The sequence below is a fragment of the Protopterus annectens genome, chromosome 17.part0, assembly GCF_019279795.1.
Source record: "Protopterus annectens isolate FY-2018-M chromosome 17.part0, PAN1.0, whole genome shotgun sequence".
NCBI lineage: Eukaryota > Metazoa > Chordata > Ceratodontiformes > Protopteridae > Protopterus > Protopterus annectens.
In genome coordinates, this window is record NC_056751.1 from 667,020,440 (window position 1) to 667,043,630 (window position 23,191).

Below are 23,191 nucleotides of genomic sequence, written 5' to 3' on the forward strand. Positions count from 1 at the left end.
GAGAGAGAGCAGGCAAGACCCCCATCTGTATCTGGGTGTGGATGAATCTCCCTATCATCCTGTCCACCTTGGCTTCGGAAAGGCTACTGGTGGATCTGGATGAGGAGGCCACCGACACTGGCCTAGAGGAGAAGTGGGGTGATGCTGAGGCCGGGGAATGGTTCCAAAGCACCTCCGGCTCTGGGGAGAAGCGAGGAGAATGGAGCAGGGAGGACTCCGTTCTCAGAGCCAAGCTGATTTTGGTTGGGGGACCTGCAGAGGACGAGTGGTCGGGGGACCACTTCCTACGCTTGTCCCTGTGCTTATGTTTGTCTCTGTCCCCAGTCCTCTTAGCGGGAGATCGAGTCCCAGAGGCTGGGGCAGAGACAGAAGAAGCAGGAGTAGCAATACAACTAGAGGCCTGGGCCCGAGTGGTACGAGTGGGGAAAAGGCCTTTCAAAATCCGTTTGTTCCTCCTGTCGATCAATGCGCAGGGATTGAACCCCACGCAGATCGAGCAGGAGGACTCCAGATGGGTGACCCCTAAACACTTAATGCATAGAGTGTGGCTACCCCCTGGAGAAAGCTTATGGCCACACTCCGTGCACTTACAAATCCCAGTTTGGGAGTCTCCGACAAACCTAAAAAAAGGAGACCCAAACACAAAAACACACTCACATGATACAAAGGAAGAAAGTTTTTTTACCAACGCAAATGTGGGGGGGTGGTGATAGGAAAGGTAGAAGGAAAAAAACAGATAGAGAGACTTAAAGCCCACAAAAAATATGAACTTACCCCAAAAGTAGCTCAGAGCAGCGGATCATGATGTCTACACAGACCCGACAAATGTGATCTGAAGGGAGGAGGGAGACAAGGGTATTATGGATGGGGAGGAGCTTGGAGATCAGATCAGATGCTGGAAATGCAGCAGAGTCTGATCCAGTTGGATCAGAGTACTCGCAGGTTGAAGGACAAATGAAGACAACTTCAGATCAAATATTTACAGTATAGAGTTACAGAAAAAATGCTTGTATAAAAGGAATACACCTTTGAAATAGCTTTTTATTGGTATAAATGCCAGCATTTTGAAAATAACATATTCCCTTCCTATAGACTAGCATTTGAGGGTTAAGTACATTTTTAAAATGATAAGTGAGTAGTGGGGACATTAGGTTTGAGTACAAAATGCAAACATTTCTGTCTACACCCCTGGCAAGGAGACTATTTTGGTCCTAGGAAGACATGGACCCAGAAAGAAATCTGGAAGGTTCTTTGGTCAAATCTCTCTGAAATCTTGTAAAATGTGCCACATAATTCAGTGGCCAGAGGGCAAAAGTTGCTAAAGCATACACATGCTTACCAAATCTGTCCAAGGCCCTGGATTCTCTGTTGGAGGGATGACAGAACAGCTCTGTTCCACAGCCTCCTTTTTGGTGGCTGCTGTCACAACCATGGCATCAACCAGGACTCCCTTGCTCCATTGTGCTCTGTCCTTGGGAGGAGCTAAAACTGTCAGGATGTCTAGGGATAAGCTCCACAGTATCTGGTTCTTTCCACGCTCAATGAGAAACGAGCTCTACGAATTTCACAGCTAGGGAGTCACCCAACAAGTGACTGGGCCAGACCCAAAAGCCTCCAGGAACACACATTCCCTCTTGGGAAGGGGTATCAGAAGACCAACGATCTGTTTTAAATGTTCTAGAATATCTCCAAATGAGACGTCTTCTAGTGGAAATCTGGGGGACCCCTCCCCTTCATCGAAATCAGTATCCAGAGATTCCAGAGGGGAATCTAGGTGTCTACTTTTACATGCCCTCTTCTGAGGGACCTCAACAGTGGGGTGGTCTAGGGAAGTATCAGAAGAGACAAGGATGGCCTGAGGAACCGACTGGAGATTTGATCAGGCTTCCTGTCCCAGTGGAATGGATGACCAAGGCTCAAAGCAGAGAACCAAATGACATACAGTTGTCTGATCCAAAAAGGGCAGAGATTTCCTTTCTCTAGATAAAGAGAAGGCTCGTTCCACAACCTCGAAGGCAGAGTGCTGCGGAAAACCGAAGTCAATGGCAAATGAGACAATAATTCCTGGACCAACAGCTCCTGCAACCCCACAAGCACTCCACTCAAGGAAGGAGCTGGACCCAAGCTGTCTAGCTCTAAAGCCCCAGGGGAAGAGATGGCTCCAAGAGCTTTGGAGTTGATCGCACCCCCACTGGATCCAGCACCAACACTTCGGCTCTAAGAGTCCACTGACTCAAATGAGTCTGGGCCAGACAAAAAAGGAAAGTTACCAGAGTCGAAAAACAAACTCTCTTTGGCTCTAAAACAGTGGGTCAGATCGGAGAAGGAGAGACCAAGGGGGAAGTGGAAAAAGGTTAGCTCATGGATCCAGTGGGAGGCGGAGCTAGGAGTACCGCCATCTGTATCTGAGCTCAGAGAAATTTCATCATCCTATACACATCAGACACAGATAAGACCTAAGACAAGATGCGGACGATGGAGGTCTTGAATGTCTATGGGGGGGGGGTCCCTCCAAGAAAGGTGAAGGGAGATGACAAGTGACTGGATCAAGTAGGAGCAGAGGTGGCTGGATCTTGGATGATGGAGGTCTTGAATGTCTGTGGGGGGGGGGGTCCCTCCAAGAAAGGTGAAGGGAGCTGACAAGTGACTGGATCAAGTAGGAGCAGAGGTGGTTGGATTTGAAGTGTTTTGGATCTAGACGCAGTCGGAAAGTACAGTTGTGTACCTACCATAAATGTAGATGTTCGAGTGTATTCACTGTTGCAGTCATTACAATTGGGTTACCCTGCTGGCAGGCTACCCGCAGTCAGCCTGAGTTCCAAATTCTAGGTCCGGCGTCAGTTGCTGTCGCCTCTTCCCTGACGTCAGTCCGCCCAGGGGTATACAAGATGCAGCAGATGCCATTTTCTTCAGTTTTTCTTGCCCCAGATGTCAGGTGCCCATAAAATGGTAGGCTAAATTATGCCAATAAGCATGCATGCACAAAAAACAACTTTTCCTTCATCTACAAGCAAACACACCACATAGGTTGTATAGCGTAAAAAAGTACAGTTAGGTCCCAGCAAAGAAGAAAGGGGGATGGTAACCTGGACTGCAACAGTGAATACACTCGAACATCTGCATTTATGGTAGGTACACAACTGTACTATGTTCCATCGTGTTTCACGGTTGCAGTCATTACAATTGGGTTGAATCCCAAAGCTAAGGTTGGGAGGCTGGAGCTAAATAGGATTAGGTGATGCTATAAGGCCCTGCAGAACTGCAGTGGCAAAGCCTGCCCTGGATTTAGAGTAGAGAGGTAGGTGATAGTGCTTTGTAAAGGTATGCACTGAACTCCAAGTTGCAGCCACTAAGATGTCTTTGGTTGGTACTCCTCTGAGGAAGGCTACTGAAGTGGCTACTGCTCTGGTTGAATGTGGCCTAATGCCCTTAGGCACTGATTTGCCATGCTGTGAATAGCAGAAATGAATGCAATGGCCTATCCACTTTGAAATAGTCTGTTTTGAGATAGGCTTTCCTTGTGATGCTGCAGCATATGCCACTAGAAGTTGATCAGTCTTTCTGAAAGCTTTAGTTCTGTCCAAGTAGAAGCGTAGCTGTCTGTGAATGTCCAAAGAATGCAGAATTTTCTCACCCTTATTCTGTGGGTTTGGATAAAAAGTAGGGCAAACAAATTGTTTGGTTAAGGGCCACACTGGACACTACCTAAGGCATAAATGTAGGGTTTGTCCTCAGCGAAACCCTGTCAGGATGGAAAATGATAAAAGGTTCCACAGCCATGAATGCCTGTAACTCTGAGACTCTTCTAGCGGAGGTTATTGCTAGGAGCAGAGCCGTTCTCCAGGATAAGAATTTTACGTCAGCTGCAGAGGCTGGCTCAAACGGAGGTAGTGTGAGTCTTTCCAAGACATAGTTGAGGTCCCATGCAGGTACTGGTGCTCTCCTTGGAGATCTTGTTTTTGGCTCCTCTGAGGTACTGCCTCAATAATGGATGAGAAAAAATAGGTGGTTCTGTATTGTAATGAGCTGAAATGGCAGAGGCATGAATTTTAATTGATGAAAAGGAAAGGCCTTTATCCAGCATCACAATTAAGTATTGTAAAATCTGAGGAATATTTGTTAGAACCATGTCAATGCCTTGTGCTTTGTTCCAAGCACAGAATCTCTTCCATTTGTTTGCATAAGATTTTCTGGTGCTAGGCCTCCTGGCCTCCAAAATAACATCCATTACTGCTTTAGAAAGAGGTGTGTCTTGAGAGGCTATATTATCTGCTGTGCCTCCAGGTTTAAGGTTTTGAGTATCTGGCTGTCTTGTTGGGTCAACAAGTGAGGAATTTGTGGTAATGTCCAGGCTGGGCAGTGAGACAAGCTCTTTAGGATTGGGTACCAGTGCTGGCAGGGCCAGCCTGGGGCAATCAGTATCATTTTTGGTTTCTGTTGTCTGACCTTGAGGAGTACCTTGGGGAGGAGAAGCATTGAAGGAGAGGCATATACTGTTAAGATTTTTCCAGCTGAAAGATAGAGCATCCACTTTCCATGCTTGCTTGTGATAAGTCCTTGTGCAGAATCTTTGTAGTTGGTAGTTGTGAGGAGAGGCAACTAGGTCTATGTCCAGGCATCCCCAGGTCTTTGTTATCATGCTGAAGACTTGTGGATCCAATTTCCACTCGTGGGGATCCATTAGATTTCTGCTTAGTTCGTCTGCCAGAGTATTTTTCCTTCCTGGCAGGAACTGAGCTTGTAGATGTACTTGGTAAGTCAATGCTGTGTGCCACAAGTTCATGGCTAGCTTGCAGAGGGGGTAGGAATGAGTGCCTCCCTGCTTGATTATGTACCACATGACTGTAGTATTGTCCATCTTTATTAGTAGTTGTCCTGGATGAAGTTGATCCTTGAAGGCTGTTAGGGCATTCTGAACAGCTAGCATCTCTTTTTTGATTGATATGTAGATGCATTTGACTTGCGGATCATGTGCCCTGAATACATCTTCCTGCCATATGGGCCCCCAGGCGTAATCTGATGCATCTGTTGTCAATGTCTGCCTGGCTGTGGGTAAGGTGAATGGCTGTCCCGTGTTGTGGTTACAGGCTTTTGCCCACCATCGAAACTCCTGTTACAGGCAGGGAAATGAGGGTAATTATTGTTTCCAGGCTGTGGCAATGTTGAGTCCAAACACTTTTTAGATACCATTGAAGTTTCCTCATATGCAGTCTTGCATATGGAATTAGCAGAATGCAGGATGCCATGAAACCCAAGGCCTGCAGAATTTTTCTTGCAGATAACTGGGTCTTTGTTGCCAACATTTTGAAGTAAGTATTCAGTTGTCTTTGTTTGTCTGGTGTGAGAAAAGCCATCTGGATGGTTGTATTTAAGGTTGCACCCAGGAATATTATCTCTTGAGAGGGTACGAGTTTTGATTTCTTCTCGTTTACTGTGTACCCTAGACTTGTCAGTAATTTTTTTACAAACGCCAGATGCTGTAGTAGAATGTCCTTGTTCTCTGCTTGAATAAGGCAGTCGTCCAAGTAGGGATATATTTGTATTACTCTTTGTCTGCAAAATGCAATTACTGGTGCCAGGCACTTTGTGAAGACCCTGGGCGCAGTAGATAAGCCAAAGGGCAGTGCAAAGAATTGGTAGTGTATTGAGCCAGCTTTGAATCTGAGGTATCTTCTGCATGTTTGTCTGATTGGGACATGCAGGTATGCCTCTTTTAGATCTAAAGTCACAAGCCAAGCCTTCTTGCCCAACATGGGCAGAAGCTGCTGTAGGGTCAACATTTTGAATTATGGAATATCCAGATATGTGTTTAGAATAGATAGGTCCAGTATTGGTCTCCAGGCTTTGTCCTTTCTGGGTACTAAGAACAGTCTTGAATAGAATCCGTGACCCTGCTCTTGTTCTGGTACTTGTTGAATGGCCCTCATGTCCATGAGGGATGAAACTTGTTTTTGTGCCTCTTCCCATTGATTGCGTGGCAGGTCTGGCATACCGTTTTGCCTTGGCATGGTGTGAAAGTGGAAAGTACAGTTTTGTACCCAAATGTAGAATGTCGAGGATCCACATGCTGCAGTCCTCTAACTTGGGGTAGCTGTAAACCTTTGTCCACTAACATCTCTTTTTAGATGAGCTCCCAAGCAATATCTGTCTTAAGCAGGTTAGAATCTGCATTACCCTCTGGCGAGTTAGATGAGCCCTTGTTGGTATATTCCTAATTACTACAAAAATTCGATTTGAATGTCTCCCCGGGTCAATTGAGAGTCCTAGGCCCACCACAAAAATGAGGCTGTATCCACAGATTTTTGTGATACCATTGTAGCCAATCCTATGCAGTTTAGTGTTGGGAAGCATTTCAGACTCCCATTGCCATATCCACAATTGAATGCAGTTTGTCCTTACGAAGCACCAGAATACAACAGAATATGAATCTTAAGTGACTTGAAGGTTCCCTAGTCAGCCGGACTGAAGAAGAGGATGATGGTAGCTGCTGTATTTGCTCTTTTTGTTGTCACACCAAAAAAGGCTGGGCTAAGGTACTGGACCTCACACCAGTTCACAGAATGTCCTGAGAGGGTACTAGACTGGACTTCATTTACCAGATGCTGTACTCCTAGGCTGTTTTCGATCTGCAGAATGATGCAGTGTCTTGAAGGAAGATAGATTTTCTTTTGAGGGTTTGAAGAGTAGCTTGATATAAGTAAAGCAGATTTGACCCTATACTCTGGCTGACTTAAAACCCATCTGAAGATGCAGAACAAGATATGAAAAGATGTCCAGCCAGGATAGATCTATCACTTAGTCTAGAATTTTTAATGAGAATTTCCAGCTTCTAAGAGATCAATTTACCCTTTATAGTGCTGTGCAGCAATGCTTCAAAAGCTGCTGTTAGGAAATCAACTATTTGAACTTAATAAAGGCAGAGGTATAGAAATTAATTTGAGGATTGGAATCTTCCTCCAAGGATTACTTAAGTCCAGTGTTCCAGAGTTTCCAGGAAATTAAATCTTGAAAAGCCGACATAACGTTTTGGCCTTCAGGCCCAGAGGAACCACCTGAAATTTAGATATGGACCCCAACAGAGAGGTGAAGGAGAAATTTCTCTGTTCTACTTGAAACAGGAATGAATAAAATGCCTGGCCCCTTTCGCAAGGAGGAGAAATGGGAAACCTGTAGCCTTGGGTGAATAATATCCAGAACCCACTGCCTCTGTTCGGAATTAAATCCCAAATTTTCTTGGAAAGAAACAGCCAGCCTTCCTTGAAAAGCTGCCAAGTGAGAGCTGTCGTGTAGCGGAGAAACGTGTGCAGGGGTTGAAGTCTGAAAGGACTGAATGACCTGCTCCTCAGACCAGAGAGCAGGGAACCAGATCATCCCTGTCCTAAAAGACAACAGGCCCTCCCCTACCAATCATAGACCTACCCTACTGCCCTCACCATCTCTGCATAAAGTCTGACCTCCTTAGTAGGCTTTTTCATAAAAATCTGGGAGCCCCTGGCCTGCTAAAAGCTTACAGTTTCCATTAGACTCCTCTTGGCCTCCACGCATTTCCTCAAAACTGCTTCCACAGGCCAAAAAAAACTCCAGACTGAACAAAGTAACTGAATCCCCATCTAAACAGTCTCTCCAGCCAAATTCTAGTAAATCAGCCTCATCCCTACAAAGAACACCACAGAAGTAAAGAACCGGATCCACCTCAGCATTGCCTGCACAGCATCAAAACAGACTCAGCACCAATGTTTAAGACACAGGCTCACACAACACTCTTTACCTTCAATACTTTACACAGCAGCATCACCACACTCAGCGGATCTTATCGAAGATTCTTTAACATGTAGAAGATAATTATTATTTAACATAAACTACCCTCATGAAGAAAAGTGGAAGAAAAGTACAAGAAGAAGACCCCTCTACTTTCCCTCTATCAAAAATCCAGCCTCTATTCGATTTTTCTAGCAGGACAACAACTTTAGGCCCCTCTGAGGGAGGGCCTTGAGAGACAGTTTCTGGGTCTGCTTAGGGACTCTTAAAGATAGCCTCTGAGCTTCAGGCATACCTATAACTTTATCGGGTTGGGTTTAAAGGCAGCAGGGATTCAGATCGAGTCTAGCCTCTGAAAACATGCAATTCACCACCAGAGAAAAAGGAGGTATCAAAGAAGCCCCAAAGGGGGTAAAACCAAGAATTCCTGGAATTTTTCCTTCTGGAAGAAATCTTACTCTTCCCTCCCTCCTTCCCTCATAAAATGCTCTTTCTCTGAAAATGAATCATGAATCCTCCATCCTCAGAGAGAATCAAGTCATCGCATCAGAATCCAGAAAAAGACTCCCATAAGATACAGAAGCCGAAGGAAGACTCAAGACAAGCTCCGTAGCATTGCTCAAAAACTCTCAACTCAGTATCCACCCTAGGCTCTTTAGGGGAGGGGAAGAGAGAACCTAATAATCCAAATAATCAAAATCTCTCATATTAATAAAATTTTTTTCTTCATCAAAGACATAGAGCACTACCAAAACCCCCACTAAACTAAGCTTGGCCCCCTCAAAGAAAGCCTTGGAAACTGAAGGGAGGCTCTAACCCGCAGGGAGAGGAAGGGGAAGAAGCCACCTGAAAGAAGCCCCCTCAGCCTGGCCTACTTCCCTGAGGATACATCCTACAACAGTAATCTCTCCCTCCTGAGCTCAAAGAGACACCTGGCAAAACCTCGGCTCCACTGATGTAACCTTGTGAAACTATATTTAGAATCCATTTGTCCTGGGTTATCATGTGCCAATTTTGTGAAAAAAGTGCTAGCTTTCCCCCCAAAGGGGCTGCCAAAAGGTAAGTGCTTGGTGCTGGAAATGGAAAGTCATTGAGACTGTTTCCTGTATGGCTGTGATTTTTCCTCTCCGCTCTTGGAGGTGGAAGCACCCCATTGTTTAGGCCTGTTATGAGCCTTGGGGGCTGTGATCTGCCTCTAGGACGTCTGTATCTGCCCCTTTGTGGTCTATCTGACACTGGAAAGGACCAATTTTTTGTAGGCCAGTTCCTGCTAAATCTGGGAGGCTGTACCTGCAAGAAATCCTTGACTGTTTGCATAGAATTAGCATTGTCCTCTATTTTCTTCAACACCTCTTCTGCTTTAGCACCAAACAAAGTATCATGCTGTAAAGGAGCATCTAATAGTTTTGCTTTAACATGATCTGGCAAATTTTGTTCTTTTAACCAAGCATGTCTTCTAATGACAGAACCTGTGACAGCGGCCCTGCAGGAGGCCTCAAGAGAATCAAAACCACATTGCAAAGTATGCTTTCCAACTTGTTCAGCTGCATGCAATAAATCCTGCATTTCTTTATTGTCTGCACATTCTGCATTTGCTGGCATTTTCTGTTTAAGCAAAGATGTAAGATATTGCTGATACTTAAGCATATGAAATTGGCAATTTAAAGCTCTTGCAGCCAAGGTAGCAGAGGAATAAATCTTTTTGCCCCATCTGTCTAGGGCCCTAGAATCCCTATCAGAGGGAATAGGGTTTTTTGCAGTAGAAGCCTTGACCCCTTTGGGACCCTGAGAGATGGTTTCTGAGTCAGCTGCAGGGATTTTATAGAGAAATGTATGTGAATCAGGAACCCTGTAGTACTTGTCTGGCTTAAAAGCAGCTGGTGGTAAAGAGTCTGGAGAAGAACTAGACTCTGTAAATACATCATCTACAATGTCTAAAACAGGCGGGATAGCAAGGGGCCTGTGCTGGGGCAATAAAAGGAAATCTCTGAGCTTTTTCTTGGATTCTGAGTAATCTTGGCTCTCCCAGTGGAAATGCTCCCTCATAGCATGCAGTTTCCCCAAAAGAATAATCCTCAGGAGGAGAGGCTGAAGGGATAGATTGTTCAGCATCAGAATCCTCATAGGGAGGAATGGAGTAATCATGTTCAGAGGAGGAATCAAGAGGAAATGGAAACCTGGTCTGAAGATTTATATTCTAACTCTTGCCTAGGCCTCTTTTCAGGAGGGGGATGGGAACCCCTGATCAAAGTAATAAGGTCTTCGGCCATTTTAAGCATCTGTTTTTTAGGCATGGAGGCCTGTCCAGGTGAATGCTGTACTTGTTTCTTTGTCTTTAGAGCTGCTTTAGTCTGTCTTTGTAGCTGAAGTAGGTTTCACATATAACTGTGTAGGCCTGAAAACACCCTCAGAAGCCAATGCCTGCTCAGCGGCTCCGGACCCATCTGAGGGAATAGTTTTCGAGTGTCCAATACCTTGAGTTCCAGAGGCCCAGTCGGCTCCACGTGGGAGTCGGAAGCAGCCTGTGGCTCTGAGGTAGCGGGCGTCAGGGGCTGCGAAAGCACCTCACTGAGAACCGGCGACAGGCCTAGAAGAAGCCTCGTCGGTTTTGGATCTCGGATGCCTGTCCTTTTCTTTTCGTTTTTTGTAAATTCCGGCAGTCGGTTGATCCGACAGCATTATAGAATTAAATCTTCTGCCAAAGTAATGAAATGCAAAATCGTACCGACGCTTAATAGTGCGTTGGTTAAATCTAGCACAAAAACGACAACTAGCAACGTTATGGTCAGGGCCTAGGCAAGAAATACAGTAAGAATGAAAATCCTTATGAGGTATTTTCTTCCCACAAGAAATACAGTTATTAACTTTTTCTGACATCGGTCTGGAGCAAGAAAAAAGTTTCCCCAATGGGGTACTTAACTTTAATGAAGTCGGCCGACCGGCACTTGTGAACTGCTTTTGCTTTGGGCATCGCACGACAAGAAAGACTGAAGAAAATGGCGTCGGCTGCATCTTATATACCCCTGGTGCACTGACGTCAGGGAAGAGGAGACAGAAACAGACGCCGGACCTAGACTTTGGAACTCAGGCCAACTATGGGTAGCCTGCCAGCAGGATAACCCAATTGTAATGGCTGCAACAGTGAAACACGATGAACATCCAAGGTATTCAGATCTGATATTTTAGACAGCTTAGTTGACAGTCCCAACAAAGTAGCTGAAGAGGATGTGTGATCCAGTGACCTCTTGTGAGGATCTTTATCCTTGGAAGCGGAGTCTGGCTTCCCCTTGTCCAATTTCTTACAGGAGGTTTCAGCCCTAGCTAAGAAAAAAGTAGAAGGGAGAAGGCCCTTCAACACCAACTTGTTTCTCCAATCAGTGAATACTCTGGAATTGATCCCAGAGCAAATACAGCAGTCCATGTCTAAATGAGCAGGTCCCAAACAATATATGCATTCCCTGTGGGCATCTGAGTTAGAGATTTTATGACCACAGATTATGCAGTTTTTATATCTGGTAGGCTTGTCAGCCATACTGGTCTAACCTAAGTCCACAAAAAAGGAAATTATCAGAAGAGGAGCTAACTTAACACTATATTTTTTTTTTTAAAAAAGAAGAAAGAGGGAAAGGGAAGAACTACCACCAACAGCGGTAGTGTAAGGAATATTCCAATCGAGAAAGAAATAATTAAAACAACGTACCAAAAATGGTACTACAGAGAAGTACCGAGAAAGAATGGTAGCAGATAAAAGGAGAAAACAGCTGAAGAATACTAGCAAGAAAGGAAGGAAGGTAGGAGAAAGTGAAATTAAGATAGAGATAAGGTTTTTAAAAGTAAATTCACGACTATTTTTGAAAAATAACTCCCAAAGCTTGAGAGCAACAGGATCCACATCTGAAGCCAAATGGTGGCAAATAAGATCGGAGGTATGTTAGGTTGGTGGGACATTATGGGTAAATGGAGGAGCTTGAGAGTTTTGGGTCTGAGGATCTGGTAGAAGTGTCCAAGTCAGATCAGAGTCCCAGATCTGAACCCATCAGTTGAGGAATGAATGAAAGGACATCAGATTCCCTGATTTTAAGAGCCCCACTGCCTCTGTGATGGCACAAGTTTTGGAAACCTCCATGACCAGGTGGATTTCTTTCAGATTACCATTTGAATGGAACCTGCTGACCGGTTCACTCTTCTGGTGGAGATAAAAGGACTTGTGAAGTGAGGAATGCTAGACACCAACAAATGTGTCTTCCCTTTCTGCTTGCAGCTTTGCTTTCACTTGCAGCACACACAAGGATGAGCCATCAAAAGGGGCATTTGGGAAGGATGACAAAGTGCACTGGAAAAGTGCAGTACCTAAGCCAGACATCAACAGCAGCAATACCCATTTCACCTGTAAAAGCTTCATTCTCTATCTCTCTACTGTATTATGAAACAGCTTTGCAGAGAGAGAATTAATATTTGCTAATACATTCGCCTAGGACTCTAACTTGTACCTAGCATTCTCAAAGGCATGTTGGACTGAAAACATGTTGCACCTTTAGATAACTGAGGACTTGAATGGAGAAGATACCAGATGCATAGAAGTGCTTACCAAAATGATCCCTTTCCGGAAATTTCTTAGCAATGTTTAGACCACCAAGCTGCCCTGGAAGGGCTCTTTCTTGACAGCAGCAGCCACGGAAATGCAGCTGACCATGGAAGCTTTAGTCAAGCATTCACAGTCCTAGGGAGGCAGAGATATCCTAGGCACATGAACTACCACATATGAGGTTGTGCCAAGGCCTTGGCAAGAGCTTATACAACCATATGGTCATAAAGGAGAACCAACAGAGAGATATGTAGGGCAATTCAGAAACCCTCCATTATCTGCTCTTCCAGGCAGACAGGGTTAATAGGCCATAATCCCCTTAGTCTCAATAATTCTAAACTTTCCTCAAATTTGGAATAGGAAGGGATACTGAAGACACGTCACTTTCTAAACTGGTATCCAGTTTGGGGGACTTTGTAAGGGACCTACAGCACACGAATAAGGGATGATGAGGGGTGGAGCAGATAGGTGTGTCAATTCCAAGAGGACAAGGATCAGTAACAAACACACCACACAAGTAATTCAGAAAGTGCACAGAACAAGGCTTCAGACATAATATCAACAAAAAATTCCTGCATGTCAAAAAGGAGAAAAACTTGCAGCAAATTGCAATTTATTCCATAGCTTTTTGCTGCAATGTTTTGTCTCACTTTTGATGTGCTGGACTCCTTTGTTACAGACTCCAAAAGGACATTCATCAACGGAGCAGGTTTTATCTGTCTGGTCTCTTAATTCTCACTACTTTACGCAGAGGATTTCGGCACTGAAGAATCCTAGGATCAAGTTGGTCCAAGCACCAAAGACACCGGTGCTGGCTAGAAGCAGTCAGGTCTTTGTACTAGAGCTGTCACTGGTGCCAAAGTCATCCTTGTTCAGTTATGGAAGACTTGAATGCCAAGAAGGCTGCCACAGACAGCTGCCCTGAAAGGCCAGAGCTACAAACAGCCCTACTCCACTGGTGTTGAATCTTCAGCTGTTATGGTCTTTCAGCAATGGTAAACAAGGTGCTAAAGGTATCAGCATCACAGGCCTAGACAGGGTGTGAGCTGATGAAACTGATGGCAATTTCAGCAGCTCTGAAGCACTCGGTGCCAAGATCAGGCTTCAAGGTGGAGCAACAAAAGGAGATGGAGCTAAGTTATTTTGCCATACTTGATACAGAGGAGGGAAGAGAGGGCATCTAATTCAATATATGCTTTGCCCAAGATCCTCATCTTCTCAGTCTACTTGTCAGTATGGACCTGGAGGTACAGATTAACATTGAGGAAGGTCTAGACTCTAGATATCCTCAAAGTTTCTTCTCAGAAGAAAAGCTACTAATGCATTTCTTGAAAGGGAGATCCCCTACAATCACCACTTCCAAATGAGACACGTGCAGTACAATTACTACAGTCTTAGCAGCAGAAGCAGGAATGGATATGTTAAGTAGAGCTGGTGGAGAAACGTCCACCCTAGGAACCTTAACAGAAGTCGGAGAAATCTCTGTTACACACTCAAAGTTTCATCCGCTTTACTTTTCTTTTTACTTTTAGAACTAGCGGAGGACTCAGAAGGCAACGCCCTTTTTAAAATGAGTTTCAAATATACTGCAGCTAGAGTCAAACAGTTCTTCCCCTAGGAATACCACATGTAAAATGTGAGTGTCTTTGGGGGGAGGGGTCTTATGTCCACATTCCAGATACTTTATAAATTCAGAAATATTGTCCTTATCCATTACAAACAAACACACACCCACAGATTTAGAAAATGTAGGAATATGCAAAAAAAAAAAAAAAAAAAAAAAACTATCACGCAAGAAGAACCCACAACTGAAATACAAACAAAAGGCCACTATTCACATCATCACAGATTAAAACTGCAATCTACTCAGACCAAGGAGGAAGGCAGCTATAAATGAAAAATACCAGTGCGGATAAAAAACAATGATTGACCTGATCAAGAGGAGGTTTTTTTTGGGGTGTGGACGTGAAAAATGCTAGCAAACTGGACAATAAGTGAGCCTGGGAAAAGTACTCAATGCTTGTTTGAACATGGTAAACATGACCTGCATTGAAGGTAATGTACAAGTGCATGGCAGTTAAAGGAAACTTTATGAGACTGACAGAGTCTTACAGGTGCTGACACTGTGGCTACCAGCATATTGTTGAAGTGAACACATTATATCACCCAAGATCCTAACAGTTATAATTTACTGTTTCTATGATCATCACTGGAGGAAAAAAAAACAAAGGATCAAACGGGTGCTGTCCACTTTCTGTGCTTGACTTGACTAACATACCTTCTCTCTCAAGCTTTACAAGCTTTTTATCCACAATTTTTTCTCACTGGATTATAATTGGTTGTCTACACTTTTCAAAACACTGGTGTGACAACCTGCCTAACCAACATGGCAGCTTAAACATGTACAATATTCCCAGCTCCTCAAAACACACTTATATAAATAACATCTTGCATAAATTTAAAGGTATGCAACTCATTTTGACAACAAGCTTAATTTTCGGCAGCTTAATTTCTGGTGCCAGATCTCCCCCACACAAAGCTGATCATTCACCTTTTAGCACAACCAAAGGCAAGTATTCTTTCTGCTTTTCATAATATACTGTTGCAACTGTTTCTACCAACATAGCCCAACTCTCACCTTTGTAAGGTTTAATTTTCACATTAGTACTCCACAGGTATTTACTTAGGAAGCAATACATGAAATGTGTACTCTGGGCAGGAAACAGCTTTCAGTATTTGTAAAATAAATAGACGTAAGAGATAATCTCTCTTTCTGATGCCTTAAAAGCATTAATAATTCAGTGTTTTTTGCAAGCCTGTTCTTACTCAATATGTTTTAGCATTTTTAACATAACTTATTTTTGTTTTGTGACTGTAATTTACTACAAACCACTTGTTTGGTATGCTTGACTTTTCAACAGCCAAATGATTTAACTTCTTTATAACTTCAGACGTCTGCAGCACAGCTTTCATTGTTGCGTCACTTACAAGACCTGCTACCATTATTTATTTATTTTTAAAACATTTGTTAACCAAGTAAGAGGGTGGTGACTTGGGAGTACTGTCTTGTTAAACAACTTGCTCACAGCCGCATAGTAGGCCAATGCAGAGAAAAATAATCAAACACAGTGTCTTGGGTACAGGAAGTAGCTTATTAACAGCTCAGATGTTTAGTCAAATGCACTGTCAGACAAGTCTGTGCTGTCAGAAAATCTACTTTTGCACCTTTATACTACATTTTGGCTCCATGTACAGCACCAACCTCTGCCGCCTGCTTCCTAAACTACTGCACATCTCTGTCTGTAGCGGCCACACTAAGACAATCTCAAATGCACTGAAGAATATGACATTCAATTTAAAACATAGCATGTGGTGCCATGCCTCATAGATATAGGGTGAGTGGATTCTCTATGTGCTTCATCTAAACTCAAATCAAACCTGCAGTTCACAACAGTTCAGCAATGTACAGTAAACTCTCAGTTAACCGGCATGCATGAGGGTTGGCAGATGCCAGATAACTGTAGTTTCTGGTTGCTTGAAAGTTGCTACTAAAAAGAGCCTTGACTAACACTGCACCCTTTACTATACCATACCATACCGTAGCATAAACAATATATTGATTTGATTGTAATATTGAATTACAGTAATTAAAAGCCTGGGGGCAGAAAGTACAACATATGAAAACTGAATTGAACTGTTCATACCTTACTGTATTTCTTTTGACTTTTTTGTTGCTCAACAGTACAGGTTGCTTGAGTTCTGGTTAACAGAGTTTACTGTACTCATGTCTCAATCTTATTAGCCTCTTCCCTGCAATAACTAAAAGGAAATATTTTTGCAGTTATAATTATGAGTTTGTCTCAAAATGACCCCCTGGGATTTTAATCATCCTGGCACAGGTTTTACCTTAAGAAAGTTTCTGTACTTTAATCAGACTCTGAAATAATCTCTCTGCAGATGCATCTGTAACAAGGTATAATGTCATCACCTGACACACCAAAGTAATACTATACATCACAAAACTCAGTTCTTTCTATATATGCAGACCACAACTCCATCACAGCTGGGGTTTAGCCTTCAGATCTTACTAACGAAGCAATCAAAATTCTTTGTCCCATTTTTTTTTTCTCTTTGGGCTATATATTTACTCACATGGAGATTACAAGTGCATTAAAAACACTCTGTAATGCATGGGATGCAGTGATTACACTAACAAAAAAAAAGGGTTAAATAATATCCTGGTTAAAAGCTACTACCAGGACATTAACAATGCTAAGAGGACAGTTAGGCACCCCCTATGCACTGCTAAGGTCGGGTCTGTACTAAAAGGTGGACAGCAATGACCAGTGAACAGCAGCAGCAGGTAGACACGGCTTTATTTCAACTCTCGTTTTTACCTGCTATGTGCTAAATTACACAGTTGTGTCTTTTGGCTTTTCCCGGTTAGGGGTCGCCACAGCGGAACTCCGGTCCGCTAATGATTGGCAGTAGATTTTTACGTACCGAGTTGCCAGCTTGGATGCACAACCTTCAACGAAGGCACGACCATTCATGCATGTCTCTGCACAGAAGACGCTTTACCTGAGAATCGAATAGGACAACGTCTTACTGTGAGGCGACAACGCTACCGCAGCACCACCACCACAGTATTTTGAATTAAACAGCTTCCTATAAACAAGGAATATGCAATGATGTCAACCACTCCCTCACTACTTTGGCTTTCAGTGCTAACATAATGCATTTCATGTCTTTTTAATCTAATTTTTGACTAATCTGTAGTACAAGAAGACAAATCTCCATGCATTACTACAAATTATGATCGGATCTCCAATTGTAACTACATATCATGTGTTTTTGACATGGATGTTAAGATTCATGTCTTAAGCTTTGTTTTCCTGGTGAGTTTCTTGGCATCTATGTCTTGAACACATAATTGGTGAAGTTATGGTTGGTGACCCGATCATAACCCTATCTATTTTCTGTACAGACATAATGCTACCTAATCAAAGAAAAAGTACTGGATGAACTGACACACACACACACACACACACACACACACAAAACACACACAAAACACACACACTGTGCAAACACTTCATAAAGCAGTGTCCAGGCTCATTTACAAAGCTATATACACTGCCTAACAAACTAAAGGCCCATCCAAGCAAAACGTTTCAGTGATGCTAAAAAAGACTACAGATTATGAGCCTTTATCTTAAACAGTCTGGCATTTGCCATAAAAGGTGAGAAAATGAACTGTAATTCCAGTGGGAAAGGGTTCTATTCCCCCTGTCCCTCATTTGCCTACTATGTGACCCTGAGTGAGTCACTTAACCAGATATTGCTTCCAGCTCGCCCCTGAAAAGGGATTGTGAGGACAGTGGGCCTACCTGGTTAGCAAACGGGTATTGTTACGCACTTAAGAAAATAATCATGCATGTGGACAAAGTAAAGAAGAACCATGTATTACAAAACAATAAAATTAACTTACAGAGAGTAACATCTGGGGTGCAGCCTTAATGCATCCCAGTCATGCCTCAGAGGTACTCTGGTAAAAGTATCAAAATATACAAGTCATATGAAAGTCTCCAAGTACTGCAGTTGAACACCACATGCTGTTATCAAGAAAAAAGAATCAGACTTACGGAGAATACGGATGAGTTCTTGGTACAATGGATCTCTGTGTCGTACTCTGCAGCATCTCTTGTGGAGACATCATGACAAAGAACTGGCCTGTAAAAGGAAACATAAAAACAGAATAAAGGGGCTCACTGACGGCCTTCACTAACACAGAGCCTGATAATACAAAGACTTAATGAAGATCAATATGTATCATTATTATATGTACAAGGCATGACTCAAATGCTATCCACCAGTACCAGACGTTCAGCATGGAAACGACCACAAATTGCAAGAAAAGCCATGTAAAAAGTAAACCCTGAGTTAACTGCAAGCCATCAGCATCAATAGGAGCTCATCATAAACTGCTGGATCAAAGGTGTTTTAAACCATTTACAAGTTGCTGTAAGCCAAAGTTAGCAGCACCTCACACTCGGTTATATGGAACAAGACAAAGTGTGCTGTGCCATTTAGCAGAACTACAGCTTGCACAGTAAAAGGCATTTTCCAACTTCTGTTTACACGCCCACGAATTTGGCTCTTTACTCTGAAATAAATCCCAGGTATATCAACAGCAGATGGGTCAGGGCAAATCTAGTTCTTACTAGTTCCTAATCTCACAGTTGCAAGCATTTAAACAGAGGATTTAAAGAGCTCAGATTTACTTTTCATCTGTTACTAGGGTATGCATGCTGGTTTCCATTTGTGTACTTCTTTTGTGGGGTCCTCAACCTATCCCACAAACAAGTAACAGAAGGATACTACTGTACGCAAAGTGATGTGCAGATGCAGTTCCCCATCACAAAACTTCAACAATGTACTGTCACAAAACAGCACAGAACTATGAGTTTCACCTCCATAAAAAGGAAGACATTTAAATAAATGGTTTGGAAAGAGGAATCAGGTTCCTTAAAGACCATGAAATCACCAAATTAAAGTGGTAAAGTCAAAGAATATGACAAGACAGACTCGGTGGCTAGGGTGACCAAGGTACAAATCAAGCAGTTAGTGAAGATATTAGCCTTAGTAGTCGTCGGCAAGGCATACACATGCAGCAAAATGGAATCCACTCTAGAAGCATGTATAAAAAGAAGGTCTAGACAACAAACAAGGGGTTTTTGCAATAAATATAATTCACTATGATGAAAATTAGGTTACTAGTGGGTCACAAAAGGGTTTGATGATGGGAATGTTTTCTTTATGAAATGCAGTGCAGACAGGCTGAGAGGAGCATGTGCTCCTTTAGTCTGCATTTGCATAACTCCTGTGCAAAGCCATAGAGAAATTTGAAATTTAACAAAGCGTTAACACTGACTGAAAACAACAAAATCACACCACCCCCTAGCATCATTAATACACAGCTCCATGTAAGATATTAAATACCTATCCAATAATTTGCCTTTCTTACCATTAGGAAGGGTTATTTGCAGGTGTCAGTTTGATCCTCCAACACATCTAGACAGACAACAGCAAGATTGGCTACAGAATTTTGGAAAAAGATATTCAGCCATGTCCTCCAGCCTGTAAAACCTACTGGGTTTTCAAAAATGTTGGGGCTCTAGTTCTAAAGAGATGTTTTGAGTGCATCCTCAAATTCTTGAAATGCCACGGAAATAGCAGCAGGCTTATGCTCACCGATCCCTAACAATTTCAGATACATTTTGTATGACTCATTTTCAATATGCACATTAAATGGTCCCTCACAAGCTTTAGGATCACACCAAAGTGAGATGTTCATGCAGATGTCCCAAAGACAAAAACTCTACCTTACTTGTACTGTACCCCAAGAAGGAAAATTACCTGCAAGAAGGGCACTAAGTGCTGGTCTTCCTCTACACTAACACAGAGTCAAACAAGGGGTCTACTAAAGCAGCTCTTTTCCTTTCAGGTGAGGGTAAAGTAACTAAAATGCCAATCTCCACAACGGGGATAAAAGAGCTGGTAGCCACCTGCCAGGCTGCCAAGCAAGTACTCTTCTGTACAGTGTTTTTTTTTTGTAATCAAAGTAGAATGTAGCAATCAAATGGGGGAAGGACTCCCCTGCAAAAGATGTCCATTTTGCATCAAGAGAGGAAACTGCATATAGAAGCTTAAGAATATGCTGAAATTCAAAAATAACCAACTACTGGTTGACCAGGGGAGAAAAGAGAAAGTTTCTGGGACAAAAATGTGAAGAAAAATCTGGTGAGGAATGGCTTTTTCAAGGGTGTGTGCAACTTCCTAGGCTTTTTATCTTTCTGTGTTGCCAGAACTTGTTCTTTTTTTCACACCCCAAAACAAGATGCTTCCATGAGGACAGTGAAAGGATGGGTGTCTCTTGGCTTAAAAATTAGGTGTTTCTGGTGCTTCAAGATCTTCAGATATTTAGCCTTACTTTTAAGTGTCTTCTTCTTAAGAAAGGAATGCCCCTTACAAAAAGGAATAGAATGATTCTCTCCAAGACAGTAAATAGAAAATGAAGGTGGATGTCCTTTGGTTGGAACTGTTGACCAGAGGCACACTGCTGGTGTTTTATTTTTATTTATTTTTTTTACTGTGGGTCAAAAAAACTTCAAACGAGTACAGACTTGGGTCTTTACAGAAGAAAAAGCTGCAACAAAATCTGAAAAGAATACGAAAATAATTTCAAATGGGACCTTATTGCTCTAGAAGTCACCTGGATGAGATGTGAGGGACTGAAACTGAACTCTGTCACGAAGCAAAATGGTAACAAATATTTATGTTATTTGCATTTGTTTTCTGGGAAAGTCTGTTGGGGCATTTTCAGCAGAGGCTCAGGGTGAAGAAATGCACTAGTAGTTTATAACTCTTTACAAAATGATGCTGAAAAGAGAAAAGCATGACACTCGCATTCTAAGAGAGCTCCCCAGAAATAAAAAGTACCATGCCTGAAAACTGGTGCATAACTCGTGGAAACCAATCCATTAACAGCATTACTTGAAGCTGAGCCTACTTTCATCTATCACAAGGGGTTAAATATTACAAGCGGATTAGAATGACATGCTTTCCCTGAAAAGGACACAAATAATGTTATTTTTCCCTGCATGCCTCCAGGATGAGGATGTGACTTTATAAGTAACAGATACAGCTTTCTGTCCCATATCAATAGAGAAAGATATGACAGCATGGAGTGAGATGACCACAAAAGAAAGTCTGTGTAGTTTTAGGGGGAGCTGCACATGTGGAGTATTCTACACAGGCAAGGCCATCAATGCCCTAAAGGTAACGGTCACTAAATACTTAATCAGGCATCCAACATTTCTCCTCGGGCCTCCACTGAAAACAGGCTCTGAGCCCAGTGGACCTCCCCGGTCATCAAACTGGAAATTAATAAATAAAACTAAAGATCTTAATAACCCACTTGGCAAACGTGGTCTAACTGCAGAAACGTTGAGAAATCAGGGTTCCAAGTTGTGGAGAAAATGACAGCAAGCCCACTTAAAGGCAACACAGGAGCTATACTCAAGGAAAAGAAACTACAGTGGTAGATTCACCTAAAACCTTACTGGCACCAAATACAGAACACAAACTGCCCATCAAATCTGTGCTTGAACTTACCTGATTTTAACTGGAATTAGGATGAAAACAGTAGGCTCACAGGCTCATAAATTAGTACTAGGCTAACTGCTTGTGGGCCATTTCAAACCTAGCAAACCACACGTGAGAATCAAACCTGTACCTCATGTCTGTAACAGCTTAACCATTATGCAAACCTCCCACTTAGGCAAGTTAACATTATGGACTTAGGAACCACTTGTTAGCTTACATGTAAACACTTCCTTCTGAAACAGTATCTTCTCAGTCTAATTTCCAATACATTTGTCAGTATTAGTGTTTCTAATAAACATATGTTTTAAAACTTTCCTCCAGTAATTTATACAGGTCTGTATTAATGGTTTACATGCACTCATTGTTTTATGCTGCTAAACAAAAGAAGTTATGTATTCACCATAACGTTCCATCTGTGTTGTTTATCTTTAGTCTTCCTCAACAAGTGGGTTCGCATCTGATCCTTGGACATGACTCAGTCAATTTTTACAGCTTGTGGATACTGGAAACTCTTGAGCTCCTCCCTTACCCATAATGCCCTAGTCCCCTACCATACCTCAGATCTTGTTTGCTGATCTTTTTGCTTTTTAGAAACTTAGAAACACTCATAACATGGGAAAACAATATCTGGAGCTGAAATGTGTACACTTACCATAAATGTAGATGCTTGAGTGTATTCACTGTTGCAGTTATCACACTTGAGTTATCTGCCTGCAGGTAGCCCTCAATCAGCCCAAACACCAAGTCTTAGTATTTCTGCATCAGTTGCTGTCGCTTCAGGACTGACGTCACGTCATCAGGGGTATAAAAACAGGCAGCTGACACCATTACATCAGTTTTTCTTGCCCCAAATGTCAGGAGCCCGCCAAATAGGGAGCTAAGTTATGGTGGGAAAAACACCACCAATAAAAAGTAAATACCAATAGCCCTGTAACGGGTGAGTAATACACAAAGAGGAGAGAGACAGAGACAAGGGGGCTGGAGGGTGGGAAAGCAGGACTGCAACAATGAATACATTAGAAAATCTATATTTATGGTAACTGTACACAAAGTACAGTTGTGTACACTTACCATAAATGTAGATGTTCGAGTGTATTCACTGTTGCAGTCATTACATTTGGGTACTCTGCTGGCAAGTTGCCCTCAGTCGGCCTCATTAACAAAGTCTTGGGTCCTGCGTCGGTTACTGTCCCTTCTTTCATGACGTCAGGTCGTCAAGGGTATAAAACATGCAGCCGACGCCATTACAACAGTTTTTCTTGCCCCAGATGTCAGGTGCCCCCCAAATGGGGAGCAAAATATATATAAATAATTTAAAACACAAAAATATACCTCCAAACAAAAGCAAATACACCAAAAAGGCTTTTAAGTGTAGTAAGAGAAAGTAGAGCCATAGTAAGAGAAAAAACAGGGGGCTGGAGGTAGGGTAACCAAGACTACAACAGTGAATACACTTGAACATCTACACTTATGGTAATTGTACACAACCATACTATGTTCTTCATGTTTCACTGTTGAAGTCATTCCATTTGGGTAGATTCCCAAAGCTATGGTTGGGAGGAGGTATTTATACAGCATTAGGACTGGTTATAAGGCCCTGCAAAACAGCAGTGGCAAAGCCAGCTCTGGATTTAGAGAAAATTGGTAAGTGATAATGCTTGATGAAAGTATGAACTGAAC

General features: G+C 42.6%; 1 protein-coding gene across 3 annotated transcripts in view; it reads right to left on the minus strand.

Moving 5' to 3' along the window:
• Positions 1-23,191, minus strand: part of USF1 (upstream transcription factor 1) — a 931,515-nt gene that overhangs the window by 536,566 nt on the left and 371,758 nt on the right. For all 3 annotated transcript variants that reach the window (XM_044059392.1, XM_044059391.1, XM_044059393.1), the window contains one exon: positions 17,989-18,076. In XM_044059392.1, the coding sequence (XP_043915327.1) occupies positions 17,989-18,076 (88 nt within the window). The remainder of the gene's footprint in view (positions 1-17,988; positions 18,077-23,191) is intronic.